This window comes from Cygnus olor, chromosome 2 (genome assembly GCF_009769625.2).
Source record: "Cygnus olor isolate bCygOlo1 chromosome 2, bCygOlo1.pri.v2, whole genome shotgun sequence".
Classification (NCBI taxonomy): Eukaryota; Metazoa; Chordata; class Aves; order Anseriformes; family Anatidae; genus Cygnus; species Cygnus olor.
The window spans coordinates 11,770,289-11,790,076 of record NC_049170.1 but is presented as its reverse complement, the minus strand read 5'-3'; the positions used below and the strand labels follow the sequence as shown (position 1 = coordinate 11,790,076).

Genomic DNA, 19,788 nt, shown 5'->3' with positions numbered 1-19,788 from the left:
AAGAAAGTGACTCCATGAAGCTCAGGGGCAGCTCAAAGGTGTACAGTTTCAGTGAAAGGGTATTTTGGCACTCTGACACGAGAACCATAGAGTCGTGTTTCCCAGCTCTGTGACCTCGCAGAGTGCTGTCTATGCTGTGAAATAGAAAATGTGCTCATTTCAGCTGTCACTGCTGTATGGGCAGAATATTATTATTATTATTGCTGCATTATTTCATGGCTAACCAAATGTTAAAATGCAGTACATCACCCACCACTTCCACGCCAGGGGATATGATGGCTTTTCTTTCTTTCTCTCTCCCTTTCTCTCTCTCTTTTTTTTTTCTTTTTTTTTTTTCTCTTTTTAATCAATTTCATTTTTAAATAGATGCAGAAGTCGTTGTGGTAGTCAGACTAGCAGTGCTCAACCTTGGCAAGTGAACTCAGTGGTTTTAAATGTTTTGTCAGTTGCAATCAATGAGAGCAGGTCTGATGCTTTTCAGCTCCTAACAGAGGTTTCCTTCCATTCACCCTCCAAAGAGCAGCATCTGTTGGCAGGGTGTAATGGCCACTACAGTTCTTCTGTGACGAGGAAAGGACAAATGGGCAACCAGGCTGGAAACGCATTGTGCACACACGTTCACACGCAGAAATGCTTTCATACACTCTTTACCCATGCTGCTCTGAAGAGAAACAGAAAAACCCACAAAACACTGCTAGAGGAGACTTTGCCAACCTGCTACTCACCTGTGAAAATGAACTACCTAGATTAATTACCTGACAAAGGCTGGACCACAGCTGTCAGCTCAAAACGAAAGAGTAGCATGTCAACAGAAACAAAGCAGGAGACATGCTGGAAGGGATTTTCTCTGGGGCCTCGAGTGCACAAGGCTTTTCTCTTTTTCTCTTTTTTTCTATTTTTTTCTCTTTTTTTCTCTTTTTTTCTCTTTTTTTCTCTTTTTTTCTTTTTTCTTTTTTTTTCTTTTCTCTCTTCTCTTCTCTTCTCTTCTCTTCTCTTCTCTTCTCTTCTCTTCTTCCCTTTTCTCTTCTCTCGCCTTTCTCTTCTTCTCTTCTCTTCTCTTCTCTTCTTCCCTTTTCTCTTCTCTTCTCTTCTCTTCTCTTCTCTTCTCTTCCCTTCCCTTCCCTTCCCTTCCCTTCCCTTCCCTTCCCTTCCCTTCCCTTCCCTCTTCCCTTCCCTTCCCTTCCCTTCCCTTCTCTTCTCTTCTCTTCCCCTCTCTTCCCCTCTCTTCTCTTCTCCTTTCCTTTCCTTTCCTTTCCTTTCCTTTCCTTTCCTTTCCTTTCCTTTTTCCTTTCCTTTCCTTCCTGTTCCTTTCCTTTCCGCTCCTTTCCGCTCCTTTCCTTTCCTTTCCGCTCCTTTCCTTTCCTTTCCTTTCCTTTCCTTTCCTTTCCTTTCCTTTCCTTTCCTTTCCTTTCCTTCCTTTCCTTTCCTTTCCTTCTTCACCAGAAATGCTCTCATTTTATGAACTGGAAACTGAGGTGCAGGGTGAGAGCAGGCTTGGCGTTGGTATGAGAGCACAGGGGCAGAAACTCAGCTCATATCCCTGAGGCTCAGCCCACCGCTGTCTGCCTGCCCATCAGACATTTAAAGACATGCAAGTCTTTTTGGGCTGGTTTGATCATACCACAGATAATACTGGAAGTTGCTGTAGCTCGAAGCTTACATACAGACTTGGGAGTGGTCCCGATCCTACAGATGAAATATTTGCAATGCAGGCAAGGGTGACCCGGAGTCAGCAGCGACTGCGTAAATCACTGCTCGCCCCGCGGCTGCCTGAGCCCCCACCCCAGCCATCACACCTCCAGCTGTTTGCAAAGCCTTTCTCCACCCAGGGGGAATTTTCAGTCTGATGCACATAGAAATACTCAGATTAATTTGATTTTTGGGGGGTGAGGCAAGGAGATTTAAGTGAGGTTTTGGGTTGTGTTTTTTTTTGTTTGTTTGTGTTTATTTCTCCCCTCCAAGCTGCCTTTCATTGCGCATTTACTAGTTCTGGAAGACAACACCCTGCTGACACTTAGAGAAGCATCAGTGAATAAAGTCTGTTGTACAGGCTGCAAAGCCATCTGGACTTTCTACTGAAAAGGTTGGACATGGTTTTAGGCAAGATTTTATCACATCTGAAAAAAAACTTCTTCTCACAGTACCTCTTCCAAGGTTGATGTCGGATTCTTTTTTCTTTTGTAGGTTGCAAAACAAAAAATTGACAAACAGTTGGAAGGCAGTAAGGATGGAGATATAAATCTCTAGAGGAAGCTTTGTCAAAGGTAGCAGAGTATAAACAAAAAATAAATTAGTTTTGGTGTTATCAAAAACTAGACAGACTTCGATTTGTATAATAGTTTGTCTGGGTTTCCAGACCACCTAGGCAATGCCTCTGTGAGGCTAAGCACAGATTCACTCAGCAAAAGAGTGGATTTTTTTTCCCTCTCAAAAAGAGAAAAATAGTTAAACATATAATCATAGGGGCAGAAGGGATGAAGAAAGACAAGAAGACAAAGGTGCAATGGCAGACAGCCCTAAATTCTCTGTCTTTTTACCTTAATTATTTCCAGGGGCTCTGAGCAGAATACTTTTGATTTGCTTTCCATATTAGCTCTTGAGCCCAAGAAGCTACAGCCTTTGTGCTACAGTCCCCCCAGGACAGTTTTGTGGACCAGAGAGGGCAGAACAAGGCTGTGCATCAGCTCTTGTTGAGGAGCCCTGTGAGCAGTGCAGGAGAGAGCAACTGGCTGGATGTCACTTATTAGGGTGCCCTTTAGGGTACGTGCATCCTAGTAAGTGAGCCAACATCCAGCAATTACCTTAATACACACACCGGTGACACAATTTTATAGATAATGAGAGCTGGGTGTGAAGGTGGGAAACTGTGGTTTGTTCCACATTTCTCTCTGGAGTTGTTTGAATTTTGGGACATTCTTGTGTTATCCCATGGCTGTACACGGGAGCCCAGACATGTATCCTCTGACACCTCAGAGACCCGTAGAGGTATCCTTCCAGAGGAGTGGTGTGCTGATAGAAGAAATTTATTCTTATTCATATATACATATATTCTTATTCGTTATACATTTTTTTTCTTTTTTCTTTTTCTCTTTTTTTCTTTTTTTTTTTTTAAAGGAAGAATTGCATATTCTATTTTTTGTCTTTGACACTGACTTACCTGAGCACAATATTAAAGCTGGTTACCTCTCAATTTAATCATCAGTTATATAGGAGTAAATATACTTACCTATCTGACAAATCTTACAGCGTTTGGACAATTTGTAGGTAAACTGCTCTGAGATTTTTTTTCTAAGCAGTTCAATAAATATAAATTATTTCTTTTGAATTTAATTACTAGGTTTATCCAAGTATTCTTTGTTTTGTTTTTCCCAGGAAGCTCTTCTTTTGTTGGCCACAGTGAACAACTCACTTTCTTATGATGAGGAAATTTTCTTAAAGATTGGATTTGCAGTAAGAAATCTGAGCTGTAATTGAAAACTGTAGCACTTCATCCATCTGGGGGCAGATCATCATGGGCTAAAACTAATGCTGAATTTTTAGCTTCCAGTGCAGGTTCTCAGCCAACATGCAACAGTAAAATCCTTGTAAAATGACATTTCAGCAATGTCATGTTAATGACCTGTGTTTGTCCAGTGAAGAGTAAGTGAGGAAGGGACTGGTTTTAGCTCTGGCGCCACACACACCCCAACCACAACAGATGAGGAAAATTATCCTTGCTAATTACACGTTTGAGGAGAAGCCCAGAGAAGTGTGAGGTAACATAAAATGTAGTTTGTCTTAATACCCCTCCCAGCCAAGGGAAAGGTGGCTAGCAAGGTTACAGCTGGATTTCGAGAATCATTACAGCAAACGACAGCAAGATCTTTAACAAGAAAGGAAAAATTCCAATGTCTGTATCGTAATTGCCAAGTAGTGTATTATACACCTCTGCAGTGATTCAGAAAGTTGAATTGTGCAGTGCCTTGCTGGGATCAGCAGTTCAGAATAGATTCAATTTGTTTTGGACACTGCCTGCACCCCACTTTATCTAACAAAGCATATGTGTAATGGGGAAGGCTCTTAATGGTGCAGCTCCTTAATGAGAACCATAAACACACAGGCGTAGATTTTCCAAGTGGTGCTCAAGGGATTTGAGCAAGCACGGCTCTCTCCCTGCTTTCAGTATGTGCCCAAGAGCTGCTGACTGGTTAGGCTGTAGGAAGAGAGTGGACCTCAAACAGCCAAGAGTATTGTATGTGATGAGGGGTTTGCTCCTGTTAGTTTCCAAAGGATATACATTTTAATGCACCTAAGATAAAGCAAGGAAACAGAAAACTGAAAGGACATTTCTCAGATAAAGCATTGATTTTATTAAAGAGATACGACTCATAATATGAATCTAAAATCTAGTTTTTTATAGGGAACATAAAAGCCTTTTTACAGAGTTAGCCATTCCCAGGCACTGGTGGCTTTATAGAGCTTTTATCTAGTTAAAGAAAACCCATTCGTGCTAATTTAATATCTGTGGTGTACAACAGCTTGACACCTGAGGCTTGTCCTAAAGCAGGCACAAGGCTGCAAAGTGAACACTACTTCATTGTTTTGAATTATTCAGCACTCGCAGCCAACCTTATGCGTGTTTCTGTAGGAAGAAGGCTTTTGGGTTAAGGATCAGTAAAAGAAAAAAAAAAAAAAAGCAAACAAACTACCCCTCCTTTCCGGCATTTGTTAGCAGGTGCGGTATTGACTTCAAGAATGATTCTGCAAAATTGGTGTGGACATCCTTCATTACCAGAGCGATAAATGCAGGGCTGTACTCAGAAGCAGCAGAAGCTGGAAGCTGAGTATGGCTTCCTTTAGGGAACAACTGTTCGTGTCGGTGGAAAAGCTTGTTTCCTCTAAATTCATTGAAATGGTACTTGTTGGTAGCATCTTTTTAGAGCAAGATGAATGCAGACAGTAATGAATCAACCTCAAATAGAGGGGCTCATCTGTTAGCATCCTAACATTAACACACTAATGTGAATTTAAAGATTCTAATTAAACCTACATACAAAATGTTTTGCTACTAAATAGAAAACCGTACATTTTGGAGGAGCTGGGGCATTTGGATTTTACATTACTTCCTTTTTCTATAGTATGCTTATTTTATGTATTCTATTTTCTTACAGCCACTCCAGGGGGTTCTGAAACAAATAAAAAGATACATTATATTAAGTTTGATTGATATCCTGTAGTCGAGGGATATATTGAGAAAACAGACCAATTTTTTCACTGAGCTCTTAGAATAAATTCCTGTTTGATCTTCATTGCTCCCCACCATGGCTACAAATTTCTCTTTAGATATTTAGCACTGATTAATCTCATTTACAAGATCACATAGTTGTACTTATGGACAAATTTAGGAGTTGATTCAATATAGCAGAACTCACATCATAGCTATCTCTTTCCAAATTTGTCCATCCGTCTCCAAATGTCCCAATGAAAGTTTCTTTTTTCCCCATTTCAGACTTGGTATTTGTGAAAATAAATAAATAAAAAAATAAACATTAAAAAAAAGAAAGTGACATTTGTTCAGTACCCCTTTGCCATTCATAAGAAGGACTTAAAAGAAGGACTTAAAGAAGGACTTTAACTAACCCTCCCATTCATCCTTTGTCCCATCTTAATTTCTCTGTGCATGCTATATCCTCCCAACTCTAGTCAGGGAAGTGCCTATCATTTTCATAAAGCCTCTGGGTTACTGATAAACCCAAAAATCTTTGGGTGGAGAAAAGACTTTTCTATCCCAGCTCCCATTCCAGGGTCTTTCGATGCATTTCTGTCACTCTTTCATCTGCTGCACAGTGCCTGTCTTTAAACTCTGCTTCATACAGCAGCCAGCACAGCGTTGAAATTTAGTAAATGATCACTAATGATATAAATAATGGTGTGGAGGCAAATATGTTCTGTGGGGCCTGGAAAATTAGCAGAGCAATCAGCCTCCAGCCGGGGTGAGAGGAGGAGAGGCAAGCAGCCAGCAAATGATGGCTCTGAGCCCACGAGCCCCTTGCACAGTCCAGACAAGATGTCCAAGTCAGCCGAGGTCGGCCGAGCCTTTACAAATGCAGAGCAAATTCAGAGCATTTGGTGATTGCAGAAATGAGGAATTTATTAGGGTAACACAGCATCACATGTAGCTAAAACTTTTGTAATAGGACCATGAACAGTTGAGGGGGTTGGTGAAAGTGATTCTTTTGACTGAATCGATAGGAGCAGTTGATCTTCCCCATCAATCTTGATAAGAAAACCATGAGGATATTCAGTGTCAGAAATGTGTTATTGTTATTGGAGTTTTCATTAGAAGCTCGGTGTGGGAACGCGTACCCAGCTGCTGCCTGTGCAGCACGAGCATGGTCCCCTCTGAGGAGCGCGAATGAGGAGACCTCTCTGAGTCAGGATGTACACAGGATATATGAGCACGTCCAGCTGAAATGAAAACATACAGCCAGACAAAATAAAAGCACGTCCGTCTAAGATAAAACAAAGCCCATATATGCTGGCCCTGAGGGATAAGCCAGAACCAGACATAATGATCAATACTGTAGGAGTTAAGATCGGAGAGAAATAATTACTACACATCTCAAGGAAAGGACCACAATGAATTCCTTGGCAATGCCTTGTTCTTTGAGTAATACTCCGTAAATGCCTGTGCATGCTGAAGGACGGCTGAGTTATGAGGGTTGTGAGTGCCTGCAGCCTCCAGAAGTACCTGCATGACCCTGCTAGAAGGTTCTCGCTGCTGTTAATGCCATTTGCCTCCTTTGTGAGGAGGGTAAAAATCACCCCCTTTTACCTCTAGAGAAGCGGTATTCGTGGTAAAGCAAGGAGTTTGCACTGAGGCTGCGGGAAGGAGTGAACCCAGCCTCCGACCTGCCGCCCTCCCTCCTTCCATGGGCCACCCCTGCCTGCTCCTTCCTCTTGGTCCTGGTTCAGCCCTTCCCAATGGACGGGGGAGCTCCTGGCTACACGAAATTGATGCCAGCAGACAAATGGGGGAGGGCAGCCCACGACCCTCTGCCATTTCTCTTCTCAAGGCTGCGTCTTGAAGATGATGTAGTGCCTGGGAAGAGCCTGACTAATTCATTGGCTCTAGGGTGCAATCTCTTAGTGATGAATCTCCAACTGGCTACAGCAAACTTATTTACAAGCCTGGGAAAAAGTGTGTTGTGTAGCAGCAATTTGCTGCGCACCCTGACCAGGACCAGCACTCCAGGACTGATATTCGCTGTGCTGTTTTCCTCCCTTCCCATTTAGGCAGCGAGAGTACTCCACAGGAAAAAAATACAAACTCCCACTGTCAAAGAGCACCTGTTTCCCCCTTGGCCAGTAAATAGAAGTAGGCGTGCATCTCCTTTTATCAGTGAAGGAAGTTGTGAACTTAATTCAACCCGATCCCCATTCATCGTGTTCAACATTTACCCCCAAATGTCAGTAATTTTCTGGAAAATAAAGTACTTGGGAGACAGGAGAAACAGAGCCCTTGGTGATATCTGTATAGTAGAGTATTTCTTTCCATCCATATGCAAATCTAACCTTTTTGATATTTCAACCCCGTAAACCCTAAGACAGGATTTCAATAGAAAATGTTTACTAAAGGCTTTCTCCTTTATAATCTATTGATTTTAATATCCTTACTACTCCTGTTGAATGTCAGTTTTACCCTGAAGACTGCCATTGCAAACTTGAACACATTTAATTATTTATGCCATTTGAAATATTAGTGCTAAGAAATGACTAAAAGTTTTTGATTCTGTAATGGTATGATCTAAAGTTTAATTTTCCTGCGTGAATAACACTGGTAATTTGATATGGTAATCAAGGACAGATGAATTCCTCAGACAACACAGTGCAGTTTTAGTAGTAATGACGTCTATTTTTCATTTTTCCAGCCTACTTTTATGTGATAAAATATAGCTCATTAGGTATTGTGGTGTCTCACAGTGTTTTCTCACATCAGAAATTTTAGTATTGTCTGTTTTCTTTCTTCTGCAAGGCACCTGAACAGGTACCTGTTGATTCCACCACTGACAGTGGGCGTTTAGGCAACGTTCATGACCTAAGTGCAAGTAAAAGCAGGTTTGGGCTTCAGTGTGGGTCAAGCAGCCTTCTTTGCCTTGCTGCTATCACCTACTCTATTAGTAAGAATGAGCAAAGTTTTGATCTCAAAGACATTGCCTCTGAGACAAATATTGTTTGTACAGAAACATATAAGTAAGGGCCTATAAAAGCCAAGATTTTGAATGCAGACAAACCAAAGCAAGCCATCTGAAAGAAACACATCAGCTGGAAGGTCAGTCCTTCTGGACAGACCTGGTTTTCCTCCTGACATGCTGGGTGCCCATGCACAGCGCCAAAAGTTGGCGTGGCCAAGCTTGCCCTGCCTGGCCACTTGAATTCCCTTCCTTGCAGGCTGAGCCTCATCTGGAGCATCTCTGAGTCAGGCACACTTCCACTGGCTTCAGTGGAGTTTTGGATCAGACCCCGGTTTTCCAAGGAGAAACACTTAAAATTTTCCACAGGGCCAAGCATTCGGGTGGTGTTCGAGCATCGGGATGAATTTGCAGAGTTCTGACTGTCCACATTTCTTTTGTTTTCTTCTCCCCTGCCCCCAGCTACTATTTCTCTGCTATTACATGTTTCTTTTTCCTAAGGAATGTTTCTAGTCTTTTCTTTCTTTTTTTTTTCCATCTTCTAAAATCTTCCCTTTTTCTGCTACCAACCTGATAGCTGTTCAGAAGCTGCCAAGATGTATTTGGCTCTTGTATTTACTCCAGATGGAGACTCTTATTCTCACTCATATCTGGCAGTAAGAACTGTGGTATCACCAGATGCAACTTTTCTACGAGATTAATTTTTTTTTTTTTGAAGAGTAACAAAAGACTGGTTTCTTTTGTGCATGGTTTGTAAGTTATTCCTTATGGCAGATAATGTAGGCTAACCTGTATACCAAAGTTCAACCAGGCTCACAATGGTCATCAATAGTGGGATTTTTCTGGTTTATATCCCACCAAGAATGATCACTTGGATATGTATCATGCAGTAATCTAGGATTATTGATCAACAGTAAAGCAAGAAAATCTCTAAAATGAAATCTCAGGTTATAAACTGAACAGGGGTAAATGTAAGAACACTTACCCACCATATCTGTCCTGTATGCATTCGATAGATTTGTAACTATTTTTGTTTCTGTACAAACACTGAAGGCCAGTTTAAAGGCTCTAAATAGGCAGAAATGCTTCTGCTGATTTCTGCAGGTGTGACTGGCTTAAGACAAATAGCTTCTCTGGTGTGTGTTAGAGGGGAAGGCAGCACGCTACACATCTTGCAACTTACGGGCATCAGGAGACCAAACCTACACCCAGCCCTGCCACAGGGCCAGCTTTCGGGGCTGCATTATTCAAGACCCTGTGATTACACTGCACTACACACGCCTAAATCCTCAGGGTATCAAACCCCTCACAGGGCTGTCTTGACTTCTTATTTTTCTCCACCTAGAAGAACAGACTGCTCCTTTTCCTCTCCTCTGTACTCTGCAATACCCAAAGTTAGGGCTGTATGATTGCCCTTAAGTGACCTCTTGGATTAGACATTATGGTTCTGGTTGGTTTTCCTGCATCCTCCATTTATTCATGTATTCCATTGCTCCTACTGATTTCACTGGCATCCTTTTAGGCAATGAATTCAAGACAAAAAATGTTCGCCTGACTTATTCTAGCTAAGAGGCTTCACATCTAATGGATTTGCTATTCTTTAATGTCCCAGGTCACTCCTTGAGATCAGTGAATGCTGAATTTCTTATCGTCCCTAAATGTTATCTGAAGTCATGTCGTTATTTTGCCTTTAGTGAGTCTCTTTGCATTCTGGCTTTGGAACCTACTGCCAAATGAAGTAAGGAAAGCTCTGACTGTAGGGATTTCTAAATCCAAAGTTAAAAGTTATTTGTTCTATTTAGCATTTTTAAAATGATTCTTTTAGGAATTGTATGTGCCTCTAAGCTAATTAACTCTTAATGAGTGCAAAATGCCCTGGGATGCAGATTTGGAGGGTACTCTAGAAGTGCAGGCATGGATTGAACTGTAATACTGCAGGAGATGAAATGTATGATTTGATTCTTTTTTTTTTTAAATGATGTGCAGATAGTTTTATTGATATACTCTTTATTTTTTCCCCTTTTTTTCAAGTCTAAATAAAGCTGATCAGATTTCAGACCACCACATGGGACCCAGTTACATCAGTCCTGCAAACATAGTTTAGTTTTCTGCTATGGATGAAGTCACCCTCCAGTAGGGAAAACAAGTTTGGAAACAAACTTTCGTGTTATGAAAGACAGGCAGAGTTCCAGCGCTGAGCACATAGCCAGAACATCAGGAAATCAGAACACCTGGCTCTGCCCGGCTCTGTGCTATTCCCTTGGACCAGTCCCTCACCCTTTTAGTGCCTGCATTCATTCATCTGTAAAACAGCTATAATTGCATTTATATCACAGGGGTGCCTCGATGCTTGACAAATGAGAATTGACCCAAAATTCATCCTTCAGAAGCACTGTATTAGCAATACCTTGCTCACATGGTGGTTGTGGACAATTAGATTAGAAGAGGTATAAATGCAGTCAAAGTGAAATTCCATTTAGGAACTGTCAAACTGTTCTTGATAATTTTTCTTAGTTTTCATCTAATTCTTTTGTAGAATTTTGTGAGCATCTCACAGATGAGTTTAAATGCCTCTTTCCTTTATTTGCACCAAGCCAGAGCATTTTGTTCCATGTTATATTAAACTGCCTTCCTTATTATGGGCAAATGGTTGGTTCCCAGAGCAACACCTTGGAAAAATGCACTTAGCAAAACAACGAAAAATTATCATGTTGAAGAAATCCTATTCTTTATGAGCAAATCGAGATCACTTGCAAGGACCATCTGTTGAAAAAATATTCAAGGTTTTACGAAAAGAGGGTTGCCTAATTGTTTTTATATTTTATTTAATTAGATATTATACATATATTTTCTATAATAATGTTTAAAAATTAAGCTGATTTTCAGCAACAAACTGTAGAAACATATGGCATACAGCCTGCAGAGGTGCTCAGTGGCAGTAGTATTACTGATAATATTTGTGAATTAGAATCTGCTTTTCTCTGAAAAATAGCTGTGCGTTCTCCCAGTTTAAGATACCGTGTTTTTGCCAACATGTTTTTATAGCCATTGAGAGTTTAGGGAGGAAAAAAAATAAAATAAAAACATATGATCTTCCTAAAGAGATTTTCTTACTTCTGCATGACCATAGACCTCTCAGGGTGAGGGAGGGAGAATGTCAGCCTCAGCCTCTCAACCAGGGGTGCTCAAGAGGTCCTGTTATACCATGTGAGTTTAGTCCAACACCAGAAGAACAGGAACTGTTGCTTGGCCGAGCCACTAAAAAAGACACAGTCACTTGGGAGTAGCTAGATTACAGAAGGTCTCAAACCAGCACCCCAGAGTAAGCTCTGGCCTCCAGGAGTGGCTCCCAGAAGGATTTGTAGGCACAGCTTGGTTTCACATGAGAAATCAGAGGGCTCAAATAAGAAAAAAAAAAATCCTTTGGATCTTTCTTTTTATGCTCAGACTTGCAAAGCATTTGAAGAACAACTCATGCTCACAAACAGCATTCCTCTGACTTATCTCTAACGTATGCTTGAAAGGCTCTGTGCCAACCAAAGTGCTGAGATTAAGTAAATTAAAAGATACTAACTGTTGTAATAGGGAAACAGTCCAACCAGAGGTGTTCTCAGGAGCCTCACAGATGTTTTAGGTTCACACTCATCCACACACAGTCTTCAGAATTCACTTTTTAGACTTTTTGCCCTGCTTGGCTTCAATACCCACTTTCCCGAAGGTGTCCCAGCAGACTGAACTCACTCACACCTAAGGGTTCAGAGCACACAGCCTGCAGAGCCCAGTCCACAGCAAAATCTGACCTTTCAACAGGGGGGCCGTGCTGACCCCGCTTGGTAAGAAGTGCAAGCGGAGGTTCCCCTCCCCTTCTTCCTGATGGCAGTCAAGGCAGAAACAAGACAGACCATGGTGCTCCTCTGTCAGCATTAAACACAGATCGTTTTACTCCAGTAGCAGTGCATCATTAAAAACTCACCTTGACTGCAGAAATAAGTCACCTTAACTATAAGTCACCTTAAGTGTAAGTCACCTTAAGTATAACCCAGGCCTCACCTCAGCTTTTAGGCTTCAGTGAGGTAATGGAAATTTTCCTTCCTTAGCATTCCTTAACAACAAAAATCCTGAAAATTACTAAACCTTGATGTTGGAGGTACCTAATCCACATCTAAGTGGTTTTATGGGACACATGTTCATCTCTTCAGCTCACTACAACAAAATTATTGAAGGTCGAACATAACTTCTGTGAACTGATCCTGCAGCAATGACTAGGAGGCTAAAGAAAAGTCAATCTTGAAATCTTTTCCCTTTACCACTAATCCCAGTCAATACAGGCCTTCGCTTTAATTCAGTTAATTTGGATTTAGAACCTAACACCAGCCATTTCTGAGGGGGGTGAGGGTAGTCGACAGAGATGCTCCTTTCATCTCTGCTCAGGTAGGTGGCACCTAATTCTAAAAGGGACTGCTCAGCAGTTGACAGCAGGTGATTAATCTGCAGAAACGCCCAGGTGCTTCAATCAAAGAAAGTGAAAGAATTCTTTCTGACTGTGTCTTTCAGGACTTTGCAGACTCCGTGTACCAAATGGTTACACAGAAGTTCCAGGAGCTGACAGACAATTTCACTTCCATGCATGCACGCCACAAAACTCTTGCAGGAATTGTGATGACCAAAGGTAAGATATCCTCTCGTTTATTTTCCTCTGGAATTTTTCATGACTAAGTAATACATTATTTACCTAGTCCGCAGTATTGAAGGATGCCTTTGCTCCCACACAGAAAAAATAAATAGTAATGCAGAGAAAAGACACATTAAATATTTACACCTCAAGTAAGTCCACACAAAAAATATTGGCAACATAGGTAAAGATTTATTCATAAATATGTCCCTACATTGCTGTGTTTAGAGGACAAAATGCAGACCTGTCTTATTTTGCATTTCCTAGTAGATGTTTTTTGTGGTTTGTTTGTGGTGTGTTTTTATTTTCTTTTTAGTTATCAATAAAAAGCCGTATTATTTGTTAATTGATTTTTTTAGATCTGGAAATACTGAGTTCTGTTTGTACAAGACCACTATAAACCTTATTTTGGACCAACAGTAAAAGCAAATCTCAACCCATTTCCTTCCCAAAGAAAGGAAACCCAGAGCATGCGTAGCTTTAATTCTGCTCTGCTCTAACCATGGAAAGTACTTACCAACAGGGCCACCATTTGACATTCACTCCAATTAAGATTTACCCGAAGGGCACATACCATACAGAAGTCTTTATCCGTTTAGTGAAACTGTTGCATAAATGGACTTTCCTTCCTTGTGAGCACACCTCAGTTCAGGCACCTCCGTATTTATGAAGATGTCAGCAGTGGAGATGCTGCCATAAAATCCCTTCTCACTCAGGTGTGTGGAGCAGTGGATTGAGTTTAGAAATGAGAAGATAAGTTCACGGGAGAAGGGTATGTATAATTCATCCAGGCTTGTCTTACCGGTTCCTTTCAACAATTAGCTGAATTCAGTAGGAACAATTGTGAATATTGTGAGGCAACAGGATGGAGACAGGATTATCTGCTGTATCTTTTCCAACCACAGAGCCCAGGTACTGTTCTGTGCAGAATAAATTCTTCTCTCTGATATGGAAAGAGTGAGCAGTCAGATCCAAAAGTCAGAAGTAGAAAAGCTGACCTAAAAATATTTTCCACCTCTGGTTGAAAATGAACTGTTCTCAGGATAAATATTATGTCATTACAGATCATCCGTTTCCATTGATTGTTTTATGCATTACTTCAGGACTTGCAATAATGGAGGAGACTTCCATTTCTGATGTATTGTAAAAAGAACATAGTTCAATTTTTAGGTACTCCTTTGTGGAGCCACGAGTTGGTGTCAATGATCCTTGTGATTCCCTTCCAGCTCCAGAAATTCTGTGATTCTATAATTCTATGTTTGTGCAAACACACAACATGGTCTATGAGCCCTAAGGGCCACAGGAGACATATTTAGTACCAAGAAAGAAAAGGGAAAGTCCCACTGACTGTGGGATGTGAAAGATGTACACTAGGCTCAGCCTACTAGCTACCTTGTCACAGCCAGATTTCTTGACCATGGCACTCATCAGATCTAAACAGTGTTGTAATTTATTTAGAGAAGCTCTTTTCAAGCAGGAGGACCACAACAACAAAAAAAAAGAAGTGTAAGCATGTCTTTTAGAAGAGGCTAAGTTACAAGACGCAAGAACTGTTGCTTTAACCAGTTTCTGAGGGGGGTCCTCAGCATCCCTGTTCATGTTTTTTACACTCAGCATGTATTTGTAAGAATTTCACCTCATTCCAAAGTTGCCAAGGTACTGCACCAGCATCCTTTAGACCCAGGTGTAAAAACAAACTTGATTGAGCCAATGCGGTCTCACTTCTCTCTCACTGAAGAAGCAGACATAGGAAGGACAGTGTAAAACCCCACATCCTAGGGAAAGAGGAGTCATCCAAAGGGGTCATAACTTTAAAAACTGCAGCTGTTGAGAGGATGCAGTGCTAGGGGGAGGAAGGAGTATATCCAGACCCCTGCCAGTCCTTCTGGCCAGCTGGGGATATCTGTGCCTTGTCTTTGGGGAAAAACTGAGAGAGTCCTCCCACTGTTTTTTTTAATGAGCCACATGCCTTTAGTGGGATTTTGCACATTTTTATTTCATATTTATTCTTAGTCAGCATTAAAGCAAAGCATAATTGTTCTTACGTTCATAACCCATTTTCCTCAAGGCTTTTGTTTTAACTCTGAATTCCCTTTTATGAATTTCCCCAATCTGTCAGCCATCCAATTTGTCAATATCTTCCTGGTCTTGTGGAGCCTAAAAAAGAAACTCACAGTTATAATGTGATTCATAGAAGATGCAAAGCTAGAAACAGCCTTTTCTTCGTACATTTTCCAGGAAGATTTGAGTTCCTTCCAGCGTGAGAACGTCTGCCAGCCATGGCAAGATGAATCATTTGCCATTTGTGTCATTTTCTGTACTAAAGTTGTAGCAGTGTGGTCTGTTCCCCACCGTCATCCCCAGAGGGAGCAAGGATCTTGACGTGCTCTGTTCAAAGATGGCACAGACAGGTTTTCCACATCAAGCACTCAAATAAGTACAGATTTCCCGTGTTTCTAACATAGAACTTGGCAGAAAACTCTTAGATCTCTGCAAACAATATACTAATGACATCAACAAAAACAAATCTGGTAATGTCTTGTTGTGTTTGGTATCATGCACAGCTATTACAGTAAAAAAAATGATTTGTTTTTGCCTTCATTTCAATTTAATGTCATCGTGACTAGAAACAGACTTATCTGTGCTTGTAGAGTTTTCAGACAAAGCTGGTAAAAAGCACATTGTGATTCTGTGATAACTGCTGTTGAGATAATACAGAAATCTCTACAGAGAAAACAGAAGTGTGCTAGATTGGTTTTCTTTTCCTGAACTCTGACATTTTTTCTGCCATTTCAGTTTCCCAGGGAAACCAAAGAGAGCTACATTTGGGCACTGTAATTGACTTATGCTGTAGCACCCAGGGCATATTCCAAAGCAGGAAAAAGAAAAAAACCTTAGAAAATCATGTTATTGACTGACTGTGAAAGTTCTCGAGTAATAAATTGCCAGTCAGAAAAGCATGGCAGTTCAATGTATTTACATATGCTTTGCTCTGAATTTTTATGAAATTTTAAATCTCAATACATTTTTGTGAAAGTAAGTTTTCAAAACATTTGGTTAGTAGATATCAAGATAATCTTTGAAAACCTCTGCCTAGAATTAATGCCTAAGAGCAAATTATCACATTGGATACTATTTGATGCAATGTTATCTGATGTAATATACCAACTGAAACATAATAATAAATCAACAACAAACAGATCTGAACTAAATGTTTCAAAACAAAAAGATAGAAAGTTTTAAGTAAATTATTTAACAGTACTCCGATTGTAATATATTTAGTACCTGCCAGCCCTCTAACAGATTCTTCTATCAAAAAATATTTGATTTACTCTAGGAAAAAAATGTTTTAAAAGTAAGACACTGCATTCAAATCTTCCCTGTATAGCAAGCCATATTCCCACATATCCAAGCAGAATAATATCTTGGAATAAGTGGAATATCTCCAAGTAGAACAATAAGTCTTCTTGCTGTTGTAACATAATATTAATACAAGAACCTACATTTTATTGTGTACGGACTATCCACAGTAGTTCTGACTTCTCTGAAGATATAATGGGTTTACATCTGGTAAACTATGGTCATTGGTTCACCTGTGGGAAAGACAGTCCAGACCACATCTCAACAGCCACAAACCATCAGCTCAGAGCACGCATATCCATGCATCTGTACTTGTTGCAGTCAAAAGGGACTTAAATGTATCTCCCATTTATTTGTCCCCTACGTTCACTAGAAACTCTTTCAAGACAGGAAGAAGCAGATTTCATTCCATCAAAGGGTTAAATTCTGGATTCCAAAACTGGAGCCACAGCTTTGAAACAAAATCTTAAGATAAGACAATGTAGACATATATATACCTTGTTTGTGATGTTAGCGAGGTTTTCTCTGAAATTTCAGCTGTGAGAGTCAAACGTAACTGAGAAAAATATTGTGCATGAGACTAGATCCTCAGACTTTGGCTTTCTGTTTCATATTCAGATTTTCTTGTTGCTGCTAAGCAGGCATATCTTTAAAAAAAAAAAAAAATCTCAAAAATTCCCTAATTCTTCTACTTTTTATATGTCTTGTTTATAGCCTAAGGACCATAGGATCATAGGGTCCTTCAGCTCAGATGGGACCTGATGCTCTCAGGACAGTATCTGTGATCCAAGTGTTTATACCAGCCTTTTTCCAGTACGCCCAGGGACTGTGTTTTATATTTTGAAGCTGGCAATCCTACAGGACAGAAAGACAAAGACAGTAGGCACAGTAGTGGGAGGAAAGGGCATTGGGAAATGCTGATGACAGGCCACCGAGGGGGACATATTTCATTTCAGAGTGTGTAGCAATAACAGCTGGACATAGCATTTCTTGCTGTCACAGATTAAGGTAACCTACCAGTTCCCTCTTCTCCTATGTGACTCTGCCTCTCAGGCACAAGTTAGACATCTTATTTTGATCCATAGGCCTGCTTTACCATTTTCCTAGTGAAGTTTGCAGGGAGAAATAAATTTATTATTATTATTATTAGGACAGTTATAACAGTTGGAAAAAATAGAGGGCAAACAAGCTAATATTTTCTAACACAGGCCAGCAAATGTACCACAGCGCTCTCATGTACCATCATCCCCAATGCATGAAGTCAGGTTATCAGGTGACAGGAGGACAAGGAGCTGCTGGCCAGAAGCAGCTCTTCCAGGGCTCAGTGAAGTGCATGGCCCCACCATGGGTCTGTCTCAGCCAGGTTAGAAGGATTTACCAGCACACGGGTAAGTCCTCGAGGAGAGAGGGCGGACAGTGCTGCCCATCGGAGCTGGGAGGTTGGAAGCCCCAGTCCAGGGCAGCACGGGGTGGGAGTTAGAAGTGGAGCTGCACACAAAGTGTTGTGATTTAAAGGCTGGTGACATTCACAGTGTTTATTTATACCCTAACAGAGTTTGTCTTTGCCAGTTCTGAACAGATACGGGCACACATTTGTGCTCTACATGAAATCACCGGACATGGTGAAGAAAAACTGCCACTCGTTGCAAGGATGATGATTGCTGAGGTTCTTTTTGCTCAAAAACCCTCCCATAATCAGTGTGGACAAAATGAGGCTGCTATTTAAACACTATTTTCCCATTTGTATTTGACAAATCTTAGCAGTTTAAATACTGATAGGAACTTTCTGTCATGCTTTCTGTTAAAAATGAAGCATTAAGAAAGTTCATTCCTTTTCACAGGAGCATGGCATTCATAGAAAAAGGTTATAAGTTGATTTTTCACTTCAATTTTCTCTTTTCTATCCTTTTTTTTTTTCAGGCTGACAATCATTTTGATATTAAAAGCAAACTAGGAGGTCTTTTCAGTTATCTTGTATGAAATAAAGATGAACTGGACAAAAGAGCCCTAAATAGCGATTTCACGCTGTGATAAAAGATGGCAAATTATCATCTATACCTCATGGAACAGATCTTCATAATTGCTAAGTGGAATAACAGAAAAAAGTAAAGTTGACAATATGTCTCCATGGATCTTTACAGTCATATTAAGATTCATAAAGCCTGACACCTAAGTACAATCAAGAATATTGATGGGCAATTGATTTCTGCTCCTTAGCTTAAATAGGAAGTTGGAAACTGGTAAAATACAGGAGAAAATTCAGGCCCTATGTAGAGTATCAATCTGCTCCATCCCCAGTTGAATTCAAGTAGCCAAAAAACATTTAGAGCAACTGTGATTAAGTATCAGATTAGAAGGGCAGGTGCCTTCAAGAAGAGAGTCACGGGAAGAACTTAGGGTCTCCAGTCCCATTTGCACAGTTAGATGGATGCTAGGAGCCCGTGTCCCACTGAGACTCGGGGTTTCAGTAAGATTTAGATTCCTGACATGGAAAACGGGTGCCCAAACTGCTGACTTGCTTTTAAAATTCTCGTGAGGTCCCTTCAGTTTCTGTTGTCTGATGTTCTTAAGGAGGTGGCTCAAACTCATTTGACATTCTTGGGAACATTACCTGCTGCGTACAAGTGCCCAAGTGACACATCACTACCAGTTTTCTTGAACCATTTTAAAATAAGTAAATACGTGTCTAGTTAGAAACCACGTTATGTCGTTCTGTTTCTCTGAAATCGTTTTTTTCTCTGGTTAGAAGCCTTAAGCCAATAATCTTCTGATTCTCCGTAAGTAACTTTGAACTCCATAAGAGCATCCTTGCTCCACAGTTGCAACTCTATTCCTAAATTGTGGGATGTGGACCCACAATGGGTAGACTGGGATCTCTGTGGCCCAATGGATTTGGGTTTCCAAATTCCAGCAGGTCCAAAGAACAGTCTGAGGCTTTGCAGTTAAAACTGCAGCTCCAGCAGTTTCACCACTTCTTTCAAAATGTGGGTTGTTTTGAAAAGGAAAACACTGAAAACACTGCAGTCACTCCCCTCACAAGAGTGACGTTGGGTGTCTCTCCTTCTTGTCTGTTAAATCGGTGCTAAGGAGCAGAAAATAGCTCAAGACATACTGACTTAGAGACAGAAAATATAAGATGGGTCATAGATGCGTAGCCTGCTGTACTTCCCCAAAGTAGGAAAAAATGGGTGGAAGGTCATCTCAGATATATAATCAGGCCTGATTATATATTTTACATTAAACAGAAATTAGAAATATATATGCACCAGCTGGAAGTACAGAACCAGGGCTTCCCTTTTCAAGGTGAGCACCCCGACCAGTACATCGCCCAGCCCCTCCTCGCTGCTGTTCCCTAACCTGCCTCTGTCCTCTTATCCGTTTGGTAGCAAAGATCCAACAAGAACAGGAGAAAATGCCCACAGCTTTGAGAAGGGAATCGAACCCCCACTGTCCACCTGCTGCACAGGCTGTGGGTGTCTTCAGCTCTTCCTTCTGGGCAGCTCCAGTGGCAAACATCTTCCTCTGCACCGTGCCCACTGGTTGTTCTGGTTTCCATTGCAGAGCAGCTAGTTCTTTGCAGACCCT

At 40.8% G+C, this 19,788-nt stretch overlaps 1 protein-coding gene across 2 annotated transcripts in view; it reads left to right on the top strand.

Moving 5' to 3' along the window:
• Window positions 1–19,788, top strand: part of ADARB2 (adenosine deaminase RNA specific B2 (inactive)) — a 310,567-nt gene that overhangs the window by 236,515 nt on the left and 54,264 nt on the right. For both annotated transcript variants that reach the window (XM_040548593.1, XM_040548592.1), the window contains one exon: window positions 12,726–12,840. In XM_040548593.1, coding sequence (XP_040404527.1) covers window positions 12,726–12,840 — 115 coding nt within the window. The remainder of the gene's footprint in view (window positions 1–12,725; window positions 12,841–19,788) is intronic.